General features: G+C 34.3%; 2 protein-coding genes across 13 annotated transcripts in view; one reads left to right on the plus strand and one right to left on the minus strand.

Annotated features, from left to right (window-relative positions):
* The window catches only part of LOC145254811 (glycosaminoglycan xylosylkinase-like), a 795,724-nt gene that overhangs the window by 350,373 nt on the left and 432,184 nt on the right, over positions 1-13,167 (minus strand). For all 5 annotated transcript variants that reach the window (XM_080113620.1, XM_080113623.1, XM_080113624.1 and 2 more), the window contains exon 2: positions 2,941-3,399. In XM_080113620.1, coding sequence (XP_079969746.1) covers positions 2,941-3,310 — 370 coding nt within the window. In that variant the 5' untranslated portion in view covers positions 3,311-3,399. The remainder of the gene's footprint in view (positions 1-2,940; positions 3,400-13,167) is intronic.
* Positions 1-13,167, plus strand: part of LOC145254812 (uncharacterized) — a 560,817-nt gene that overhangs the window by 222,624 nt on the left and 325,026 nt on the right. The window lies entirely within an intron of this gene.

The following is a 13,167-nucleotide window of genomic DNA, read 5'->3' on the forward strand; positions in this document are numbered from 1 at the left end:
AAATGAACTTGTGATGTTGGACTGTTTAAAAGTGATAACTTTGGTCAAAAGTGGACTGCTCCAAATGTTTTGGGTTTTTTTTTGGTTTTTTTTACTAATTTTCGATAATTATCAGAGGCATTGCAGTACAAAACCTCTCTAAGATCACTCCCACACACATAAGGTATACTTGTGTAAAATTTTTTAAAAATCGGCTTAGCTGTTTGGGAAGAGCCTCACAGACAAAGTTCCTTTTATATAATAGTAGTAATGTAGATATGTACAGCATAATTATTAACACACCATTTTTCATTAGGTTATCGAAGTTAAGCAACGATCAGTCTGGTTAGTACCAGAACGGTGAATAATTTGGGATATCAGGCGCTGTATGCTGATACCTCTCTACAAGAGTTGCAAAAATTTAATATCGTCATCTCCTCTAACAGGGATATACATGCGACTGGGGACTTTATGAATTTCATACTCCCATGGAACTTCCTCTTTCAGAGGAAACCAGTTAAACTCACCTTAGAATTAGTGCCACATTTCATTTCATTTTAGGCCGCCTAGCATTGCCCAGTCATAAAATACGCTTAAATATGATATTTTAATTTATGCAGATTTCGTATTTTTTATTATAACACCAATTCTCTATTGATTATTATATTGTACCCAATATGTAATAGTGATTTCAAAAGTTTTAAAAGAATACAACTTAGGCGTCATCATTTAGAATCGAAACTAAAACACTCCCAAGTAGTACCATATGACCTAAGGACACATGGATATTAAACCTTTAAAAATAAAAGCACTTGAACATATAAATGTATATTTGTGCATGCATAAAGGATACATATTAAGCAGACTTACGTCAGCTAAGTTCCAGTTTTTCAATTTTGACCCATTATTTTTACTGACTAAAAACCAAATTTGTGCTACAGGTCCAAATTCCCTGTATATCAAGTTTCCGTAAACCAGAAATTGACAGAGTAGTTTGGTAGAGAACGTTCCGCATGCATACACAGACAGACAGGGACACACCCACACACACATATACATTAGTGCTGGCATGATTAATCTGAATCAGAAAAGTTTGCGCCTATTTTCTAATACCAAAAACGATTTCTTAAATTATCTTTTTTTATTTGATTTTGGTTTAAGAAAAATCTTCAACTGCTAGCAGTAATAATGAAATAATAAATATTTATTCATTTAACCTTCCAGTAAGACTAAAATCTATAGATCACCCTCACAAACACAAGTGTGTTTTTTTTATGTTTGAGAACATATATGCACATTTAACATGTGTTTTTATGGTAATCGGAACAAAATAATCATTTTATAGTTAAATATTTAGAGATTTATAAAGAATCAGTATTGGGAATTTAGTATGGAATCAGTAATTTTATGGGTTTGTATTACTGTACACATAGATTCGAAAAAGTTATCAAAAAACAAATATATAACAAATAAATGTTATCAAAGGCAAGATAAGTTACTTTTCTACCTAGCTGAATATATTTTTTGTGTTTTTATTCAATGTAACACGTTTATTCAGCTCGAAAAGCATACAGTGTTTACCGATGTATTGGACAATTCAAAATGGCGCCCGACTCTCTCTTTAACACGGTAAGTTTGGGAAAAGGTGTTATAAATAATAAACTAGACAAAATACCATTTAAAAAACACAGAATATATGTCAACTTATGTCACGGTAACATATATTGAGCGAATTTCTAACAGTATTTTGTCTAGTTTATGATTTATAACACCTTTTCCCAAACTTACCGTGTTAAAGAGAGAGTCGGGCGCCATTTTGAATTTTCCAATACATCGGTAAACACTGTATGCTTTTCGAGCTGAATAAATATGTTACATTGAATAAAAACACGAAAAATATATCCAGTTTGGTAGAAAAGTAACTTATCTTGCCTTTGATAACATTTACTTGTTATATATTTGTTTTTTGACAACTTTTTCGAATGTATGTGTACAATAATACAAACCCATTTTATCAGAATCGGGAAAAATATTTAGAGATTTATAAAGAATTGTATCAGAATAAGGAAAATACTGGTATCGTCCCATCACTAATATATATATATATATATATATATATATATATATATATGTGTGTGTATATATATATATATATATATATATATATATGCATATTCTTATTTGTTTTTACATAAGCAGTGATATGTTGCTACACAGTCATGAGCATGTTTTGGTCAGCTAGTTACCAGTAATTAGAGACCTCTTCAGGCGATATAGCTTATATGAAAGCAAAGTTTGCAATGAAAACAATAACCTTTTTATATATATATATATATATATATATATATATATATATATATATAATATCTATGACTTAAGAACGGGGGTCCAGTCCATCTTTAATTTACCCGACTTTTACACGCTATTTTCGAGATATTTTTCGATCGGCGTGTCTTTTTATGCTTTTCAGTATAAAAAAAAGCAAATGATGGGGCGGCGGGGGGGGGGGGGAACAGAAACTGGCTTGCAACGCAAATTGCATCAAGGTCAAACATCATGCGACTTAACTTTCTCGCACCTGTCAATTTCACTTTATAAGCGTTAAATTAAGACAGCTTTCACTTCCTCTCCCCTCGTGGCCGAGATGGTTAGGTGTCTGGGATTATTTCCCTCTCGTTTCCACCTTCGCATCAAGACTTCGGGTTCAAGCCTACTTTCCTATGAAAACTTTTTTTTTTCTTTTACACCTCCAAACACCCGGCCCACATTTTTTTTTTTTTTTTTTTTTTTTTAAACAGGGTTGTTTTGATCTACACCCCCCCCACACACACACACCTCCAAACACCCGGGCAAAGCCTGGTACCCCCGCTAGTACATATAGACAGAGAAAGAAAGAGAGGAAGAGAGATAAACATTCACAGTCCTCAAGAGTTTTAGTAATATATAAAAATATGCACCTACCTAACTCCGGTACAAAGTCTGGCATTATTTCCCGCGCATTGACCCATTTTCCTGCAACTTGCCAAGGAGAAACATCTAACGGCAGTCGATCTTCTTCCATCAGACGATACTTTTCTATCAGCTCCCAGGCAATATCATCAGCCTCTGAGGACCTGGATTTTTTCTTAGCACCTTTCGATAATTTCTGTGTCTTAGGGGAGTCATTGTTCGTATGCAGTCGACTCTCGGGTGCTGCTTCCCGACGACCCTCCTCTGGGCTATCGAGGTTACGTAGCTGATGTATTTCGTAAAGCAAGAACATGATGATGCAGACCAAGCCGAATGTGGCAAGGTGCTTTCTGCGGCGAATCCTCAACATCCCTGTAAACATGTCTAGAGTCGATATAACACGTGCCGGTCAACATCATAGACACAAATTATTCATCGCTAGATGTCACCGTAAGATGGTAATCCAAGTGGCTGAAACGGAAACATACAGGCAATATTAAGAATGATAGAATTTTGGTTTTAACAAATCACCAAAGTTAAAAATAGTAAAAGTAAATTTGTTAAAACCTACCATGACCTGTGGAATTCCACGGTTACTTTCTTCATCTATGTATAGAAAATAAATTTGTAGTTTTTTGATCAGCTTGAATTTATTGCTGGCATTGGTTTCTCCCAATGTTTTATTTTTTTTTTTTTTTGTAATGAAGTATTTACAGGAAGAAACCTGATAAAGGTTGCTAACATCCATAAGTGAAAATGATGCTATCGAACCAAACAGATTCAAGCTAGATGCATTAAAAATCCATCGCACAGTAAGATGAATAGATTTTTTTTTTTTACTTGATATAGATTGCTTAGAATTTTTCTCTTAAATGCAAGTTTTAAGTTTTTTTTTAATCCTTTTGTTAAAAGCTCCCATTCATTATCGACAATTTGACTACTCGACAGATCTTGTTTGCTTCTACGTTAGGCATGACATCGTGGTTCAACCCATTTTGGGCAAATATCCCCACAAGTACAAATAAAGGCTTAAGATGGAAAACAATCATGTTTACACACAGGTTTTTGTTAGATCAACCGAGTTAAGCAATGCTGGATCTCGACAGTATCAGATGGGTGACCATTATAGAATATCAAATCTATGTAGGATGTCGACACCTCCTTACACAAGCTGCAAAATCCTAACGTCGTCATCTCCCGTGATGAGGATAGACATGCAACTGTGGACTGCTTGTGCCTTTTATAATCCCATGAAACTTCCTCCTTTGGAGGAAGCCGGTTCAGCCTGCCTAGAGTTAGTGCCACTTTGGTACGGTACAGTAAGATGGGAAGGTATAATCATTATTAAAATGTAAGAGATATTCTAGACACACTGATTTTTGAATTGAAAGCCAGTTTTACTTTTAGAAGAGTTTCCGATGGGTAGCTAATCTGTACAAGTCCAGAGATGAAAATATTTTGCGGATAAAGAACAAAGATTTTTCTCGTGTAGACAAAAATACGTGCAAGAATTCTAACAGATTCCGGTTTCTGGTTGGTTGCTTGCAGAACGTGTCTCCATTTGATTGGCCAGTTCCTATTGCTAGTGTCTATAAATAGAACCTTCCAACTTTCTTCAATCATACCCCGTTATGAATCTCTCATGATGGGATGTGTCTCCTAGCGGCTTTGGCTGCAGGGAGACAGGGTAGAAGTACTCGTCAAGGATTCGTCACTTGACACTCAGCCCGAAAGGTGAGGGGCTGGGAATCGGCCCAGCACCTGTCGGACTGAGGTACGCCGCCTGGGTAATACCTAGGAGGTCCACCCTCCCAGGCCTTGCCACTGGGCTTTCCGGTGGAGTAAGTTTATAGCTTACTGCCTGAGGCGCCCCTACCGGGGAATGCCGACGGGGTTACTCAGGCAATTTTTACAATTGCAGGAGTGCCCCTCCTTTAGGGGAGCCTGCTGGTTTCCCACTTTCCGGCCTTGTGCCACATTTTGCTGAGGTGGGCAGCAAATAAATCTCTACCTCATTATTATATCAAGAATATTGAAACACTGATAATGTTAGAACACCTGAATTCATTTGGTAAGTACAGTACACCGTTGAAGATTCATGATGCCGATTGTTAAAGAACACAGTGGAAACAATCTAGAATGCTGGCCACAATGACTGTATATGATGTTGATTACTTTTACCTACTCAGCCAGGATTTGATTTGATATCTTGTTCCACTTTTCAAACTTTGAGTGTTAGTGTTAACGTTGTGGTGTAAATGTTGAAAGGAATAACGAGAAAACTCAGAAACATTGAAATGAATAATATATTAATAGAAATACAGACAAGTATGTTAGTTGAGTGGGGGAAAAACTGAAGGACAAGTAATGTTATAACTCCTTCTGAGTCTTGAGTCCAGACTGGATTGGAAAGCAGAACCTGCTTACTAGAAATGACGTCAGGAATAGTCCATCGTCAGAATTTGTAGGGGTGTCACCCCAACAGTTAGCAAAACAGTAGTGCCTTCTTTGGTGCAATAGATCATGGTCAGGCTTTTAAGCCTCTTATATTTATATTTTTTGTTGCTATAAATGAAAAAGTCAGAACGTTTCTCATTAAGATTTGATGAGTGATGCCGATTGGCCTCTGTCGTGGCTTTACACCATTATTTACCTCCTCCCGCCTGGTGTATAAACGTGTTGAGAGGGCTCTTTTTATCCTGGGCGCCAGCCTTCCAGTATGTATTTTTGATTTTATTTATATTTTTTATATGAGTTCTTCATTGTCTAAAACTTTTTCTTTTTTTTTTTTTTTATTGAAAGCTGCTCTCTATTAATAAAGGGGGCGCCTCTGTTTGCAGAGGGGATGTTGGATTGCTCGAAGAGACAGCACAGCATTTCTTTTTGAATATTTAGTCAGGATTTACTTCAAATGAGGATTATCCTCATGTCAGAATATCTGACAAATCCCTATATAGAAAGACTAAAGACATCCAAGGATGGTGTCTAGTAGGTATTCAAGTTCTGTACAATAGGCATTCAAGGGCTGAAAATGTGATGAGTGAAGGTTATTTTATGTCAGTAAAGGGAAAAGAAAATCATTTAATCAGAGCTTTTCATAATCACATAACATTTGGTCTTCTAAGCTTCGTATATATCAAGTCTAAAACTACTATGTATGAAACATTATTTAGAAAAGACTTGACTAACAACACTAAGTAACCCCTAGTTAAATGTTTAATGTGAACTAGGATCACCTGATTTTAGCATGTAATCGATACTCAGATAAAAGTCATTATCAAAGCTAAATAATGATTAAAATTAGAAAACAATATATTTATTCTCGTCTCCAAAAATGTTTTCTTTTTTTTTTAGTAGAAAGAAATCATTATCTTGTGTGTGTGTGTGTGTGTGTGTGTGTGTGTGTGTGTGTGTGTGTGTGTGTGTGTGTGTGTGTGTGTAGGAATGATCTTCCTGGGTTTTAAAAGCAGATACTACAAGAAGTGCATTCAAAAACAAAAAACACCAAATATAAACACCATTAGCAAACCACTACTGGAAGCTCAGTGAAAGTGGACAATCATCGATAGTAGAGTAGAAACAGGCCAGCACATGGAGAAACTTAGACAACCTATGCAAACTATATTTGAATGAGAAATTATTTATCATAAACTTTAAAGAATCTCAAAAGTTATTAAACAGCAGGAGTGAAGTAGCAAACTTATGTATGCACAAAATAAACTTTAGCTGAAGATAAAAACAACATAGAACATGAATAAATAATAACAATAACAAAAATGATAATCAGATAATAATTAATAAATAAACAAATACATTAGTATGAAATAAAATGTAAGAGAAAAACATTGAGATTAAAACTACATCACTTTTCAACACAAAGAAAAGAGAAACCCACCAAAAAGAACAAAGAGGTCAAGTTAATGCTTGCCTGATAAATGCATACCCATTGGACGTCTAAATAACAAAGAATCTGATTGGCTAATTAGCAAAACCAGTACGATGAGAATATACAAAAACACTAAGCAACATTGATTCCATGTAATGGATCCTAACAAGGACGAAATGCAGAAAATTCTGTGTAACTGTCATACATATACATTCAAAAGTAAGTAATTACCTATCAAATTTTAGGTATTTAACTTTTATGATTTGAAATGGTTAATCTTCAAATATAAAATTTTTTATTGTTTGAATAAATCTATTTCCTTAACCTATGAGTTTTCGAGGCTTATTCATCTCCTCAGAGGAAAAATATTAGCAAATGTTTTTATTGATTTGCACCTTATTTGCTAAAAGTAATAAACATAGAAAAATTGAAGTTTTTAGAAGTTATTAAAACATTTAGAATAAGAGAAATGGAACATTGAAGCAGAAAAAGGATATTGTACTTTAAAGTACTCCATTTTAGAGTGTACCTGGCTCTTATACAGATAGATAATTGCATCGGCAATACCTACTTATTTCTATTTTCTTTTTTATCTTTTTTTTCTCCAAATTTTTTTTCATTCAATATAATAAACTTCTTAGTTTTCTGAAAAGCATCAATTTGTCTCTGACGAGTTCTTTAGTGGTCTTCAACTATTCAACAAAACATGTGTAAGATGTACTATAAATAAAATTCAGGCAAATGTATAAAAAAAAACAAAAAAAACTCAGGAGTATGAATTAAGTTCAACTTTTGGTTTTTGAGATGATATATAATTGATGTACTTGTTTGAAATTGCATGGAAGGTTTTGTAGTTTTATTTGTTATTATTTTTGTTTCACTTTTTTTTTTTTTACAATGTATTTTAAACTTTGTTTTTGTTTTACCAAACTATTATTTTTTTAAAATAGGATCTTTAAAGTTAAATTTGATAACACTGTGCAACAAATTTCAGGTTAAAAAAATGTACATGCCACATAAGATCGGTTTTGGTGTAAGAAAAGTATCCAGATACTAAATCTGATCTTTATTTCTCTAAACTAGAATGCCACCCAGCACTGCCTGATCGTAAAATAAACTTAAATATAACATTTTGATTAATGTAGATTTTGTATTCATTATTATATTATATATTGGTTGGTTGTTTTTGTTTTACGGCATATCAACCCTTTTCAGGTTAGTTAATGCCGAATGCAGTGATTTTGAAGAAAAAATTTTTTAATAGAATATATATATTTTTTTCAAATCAGTTTTTATTTAACCCATAGTTGGGACCCTAACAGGTACTACCACTCCGGGTCAGAGTGGATCTGGGAGCAATGGCAATTAAGGGGTGGCTCCACACTCCCCAAAAATTAAAACATGAACCAATAACTATTACGTTATGCATATTTGTAATGCCGTTATTTGACCTTCACCTGGCAAATTTCATTTTAATTTTCACATATTTTCACCAATTTTCCCTGGCTAAAACCCAAATATAAAGTTTTGTATGGGTTCGAATACCCTATATATTAAGTCTTAAGTCTGTAGAATATCTACATGACTTTAATTACACGTAATAGTTAACTAAAGATGATCATCCCATAAGAAACCAAAAACACTAATAGGGAATTAATTAAAATGAATGTTTAAAAGAATATGCAAATTAGCTAGATCTTTTGCTAGTGAATGCAATTCCACGACCCATATATAACAAAGTTGTAGTTTCTTTTTAAATAAAAAGAAAAAAGGGTTTTTAATATGAATATCAATACACACACAAAAAAAAATTATAGGAATATAGATTAGGCATTGTTTTTTTGTACTATAACTCCTTTTTATTATTATTGGTTATGAAGGAAAAGCACAGAATTGTCAGTTTAAACAATATTTCTCCTTTTAACCCTCTTGCATTAAGTGCCTCAATTTTGTATATTCCAGTAGTACTTTGCCAACAGGCAAGAATTCCATTTTCATTTAAGAACGTTTCTCCATCACGAAATATTCTGATGAGATTTCACGTCATGTTCATATTACTAAAATTCTCTGCAAAATTCTCGAAGTTGATAATTTTGCAAAAAACTGTACCTAATTCGACACAAAGAAGGCCAGGAATGGATTTTCCATGCAATTGTGCATATAAAATTGCCATGCAATTGTGCATATAAAATCGCCATGCAATTGTGCATATAAAATTGCCATGCAATTGTGCATATAAAATCGCCATACAATTGTGCATATAAAATCGCCATGCAATTGTGCATATAAAATCGCCATGCAATTGTGCATATAAAATCGCCATGCAATTGTGCATATAAAATCGCCATGCAATTGTGCATATAAAATCGCCATGCAATTGTGCATATAAAATCGCCATGCAATTGTGCATATAAAATCGCCATGCAATTGTGCATATAAAATTGCCATGCAATTGTGCATATAAAATAGCCATGCAATTGTGCATATAAAATCGCCATGCAATTGTGCATATAAAATCGCCATACAATTGTGCATATAAAATCGCCATGCAATTGTGCATATAAAATTGCCATGCAATTGTGCATATAAAATTGCCATGCAATTGTGCATATAAAATCGCCATGCAATTGTGCATATAAAATCGCCATGCAATTGTGCATATAAAAGTTCCACGCAATTGTGCATATAAAATTGCCACACAATTGTGCATATAAAATTGCCACACAATTGTGCATATAAAATTGCCACGCAATTGTGCATATAAAATTGCCACGCCATTGTGCATATAAAATCGCCATGCAATTGTGCATATAAAATCGCAATGCAATTGTGCATATAAAATTGCCATGCAATTGTGCATATAAAATGAAAATAAGAGGCCAAAAGGAAGACCAAGAATGAGATGGAGGGAGGACTTGATACAATACATAGGTCCCACATGGTAATGGATAGCTCGAGACAGAGATAGATGGCTAAAGTACAGGGAGGGGTTCCTCATTAACTGATAAAACCCTTATTGAATAACTTAATTAGAACCAATTACAATGCAATTATATCTAACGTACAATGGCATAAGAGTAATAAAGTTTGTTCACATTGCAAAAAAAAAAAAGGTAAAATACAATAACATTTTAACAATTCTAACTTACAGTATATTCATTAGTCTGATCTTCCATCGATACCTTTGGTTTCATAGAAACATTAAGATCAAACGAATGCATCATATCAATTGAAATAATAAAAAAAAAAATTCTCTTACAGAAGTAATTAAGCAAGGGTTATATTTTCTCCGGGGGGGGGGGGGGGTCACCTAAAACACGAAATTACACACATAAATATGAGAGAAAGAGGCAGGGGCTTTATGAAGCAACAATAGGGACTAATTATAGACTGATATCAATACTTATCAAAATCGATTCTATTGAAAAGATAATTCAGTTTTAACACTGATAATGGTCTGGAAGAAAATCTAATTATATGAACAAGTTAAAAGTCTGCAACTTTCTAAAATCAATGTGAAGTTTTTTTTTTTTTTTTTTTTTTTTTTTTTTTAGGGGAGGGGGGTAATTATAAAACCAAAAAACAATTTCCATGATTGTCTGCTGTTCAAGATAAAAAATACCAGTTTCTTAATTTTGGAGATGAAGACTGATATAATTCATATTATTTAAACTATTCAGACACCTGTTCTATTCTTGGATGTTATTTTCACAATGTTTTGCTCACAAGAGCATGTGGTGTAGTGGAAAAAATACTTGTTAAAATTCAGCTGTAAAGTGACACTCTTCTGGAGGTTGAAAATTTAATCCTTAGTGTGGGTGACACTCAAAAATAAAATTGTGACTTAGCCTGGGTTCCTGGCGTTGCCCGGGTGTTTGGAGGTGTGTGTTGAGCAAAAAAAAAAAAAAAGTGGTAGTAGGCAGGCAGGCTCGAACCCGTACCGCGAAGGAGGAAAAGAACATGTGGAAAAAAAAAAAAAAAAAAAGTGACGTCTTTGTCGTTGCATCCATTGCCAAACCGGAAGTGGCAAAGGTTTAAATTAAGACTAGTCAGTTAGAAAAGAGGGAATGAATTTCGAAAATATTAGCAAAAAAAGAGACCGCTCCCTGTAGAAAAGTGCCCAGTTGAGGATGAGGAAATTAATGCTTTTAGCAAATTTGCCGATATTTGTCATCCAAAAGGTCGAGCTTCAAAAGGATACTGATCTCGTGAGTATCCGTTGTGTTTGTCGGAAATTTTTGCAAAACATACAAACAAGACAGGTGAGATTTATATCATAGATTTCCACTGAGTCAAGGCTGACAAAAAGAGAGCATTTCTACCCCCATGGTTTGAATAAAGAGTTTTGTTCGACATTGCATGCATATTCCAGAGTCCAAAAGAAAGGTTCCTGAGTTCGACAATATACATCTGAAGAAGGTCAGCGGTTACATCAACATCGAAATAATGTACAAATAACACTTAAGATGAGAACAGTAGTCTGATGAATCCAAATCATATGAAAAAGTGTTAGGATGCAGTTAAAAAAGTGTCCCATTTAAACTACACTCCAATTGATTTAGTGTGATCATTTACACTAGGACGATTGGGACGATTAATCAGAATCGGGAAAATCGTAACTTGTTTGGGAGTATCAGAATCAGTATTGGAAAAATCTGTGCTTATTTCCCGATGCTAAAAACGATTCTTTTGTCTTTTTTATTTGATTTTGTTTAAAGCAAAATTTCCTATTGCTGGTAGTAATGATAAAATAATAAATATTTGTTGATTTTAACTGGCAAAACTAAAATCTATAGATCATGCCGTTCAAGTGTTTTTTTACGGTAACCAGGAAAAAATAAAAACTTTATAGTTAAATATTTAGAGTTTTATAAAGAATCAAAATTGGTAATCGTATCAGGATTGGGAATTTAGTATGGAATCGGGAAAAATATTAGAATCATCCCATCACTAGTATGAACCTACAAATTCATCATCATCATCATCATATGTATCCAAAGATTCTACTGTTACAATTGGTTTCCTCAGATATTTTTCTTGTCAGAATTCTTTCTAGAGAAACACTGGGTATTTATGTGAGGGACCACATGAAGGTTGCCAACATTCATAAGTGAAAGTGATTTTTGCGGCCCGAACTGGAACACCCAGGTTGTCAGTCTGTGTTGTTAGCCACTGGATTATCATTACCTCCCAACCCACAAATTCATTGGACGCTACCAATAAAATAGCAACTTGTGTTCAATCGGTTATAGCAAATACTCTATTTCAATATTAATTAACCACCAAACAATGCTTTAGCCGGCATTCAGTATTGGAAAAATCTGTGCTTTTCCCGCTTTAGCCGGCATTTAGACAAATAATGGGCAGATTCCAAAGACCAAATTTGTTCTAAATTCAAGATTCGAATTCTATAATCACTTACAAAAAAAAAGTGAATTTTCGTTTTTAAAGTGTGTGTAGACAACCCAATATCAGTTTACTCAAACTACCAGAAAACTGACTCACAAACCACAACCCTACGGCCTATGGCATGCAGATCGATGCTCTACTGAGTCAATTCCACTAATGTGTTACATTGTCCAACAATAAAGTTGAATAGATATTTTTTTTTCTTCATCTTTCATCTTCTACTTCTGTCATTCTTATATTTGGGATAAATATGGCATAATCATGTTAAAACACTGGTTCTAATTATAGCACCTAAGTGAGCCTGGTCAGTACTAGATGGGTGACTATTTCGGAATATCAGGCACTATATGCAGGAAGAGTTCAAAATAGACTTTGTTGCCTAGTAGGGAATGACCTTTTCTCTTCCCTGCAGCTTCTCTCCCACAGAAGAGACGTTGGGAGCTTATCTCTGCTTTTCATGGCAAGTGCTCGTCTGAGCTCCAATCTATGATCCCCCCTTGCCAAACTTTCACAAGAAACACTCGTCTAGCTGAAACCACTATCAATAATTTTCCTCCCTTTTTATCTGTGCCTAAACCTAAACATAGATTCCATGAACAAAGCTTCTTTCTTAGAACTGCACACCTGTAGAACTCTCTTCCGTTTTCCTGCTTTCCAGCTGACTACAATATGCTCGTCTTCAAGTCCAACATAAACAAATTCTTGATGAGCCCCCTCCCTTAAGTAATCCGATTTACCAAATTTCCACTACTAACAATTACTATGATATTGTCCCATTGACTACTGTACACGCATGAACATATACTTGAGTAGCTTCCGAGCCTTGATAAGTGGTGATTACTTTGTTAAGAAAAAAAAAAATGTCACCATCTCCTTGCAAGAACTGCAAAAACCTTACATCGTCATTTCCTTTGACCAGGTTATACATGCCACTTGTGCTTTGA

The sequence above is a fragment of the Euprymna scolopes genome, chromosome 30 (assembly GCF_053919585.1).
Source record: "Euprymna scolopes isolate OS-2025 chromosome 30, ASM5391958v1, whole genome shotgun sequence".
Classification (NCBI taxonomy): Eukaryota; Metazoa; Mollusca; class Cephalopoda; order Sepiida; family Sepiolidae; genus Euprymna; species Euprymna scolopes.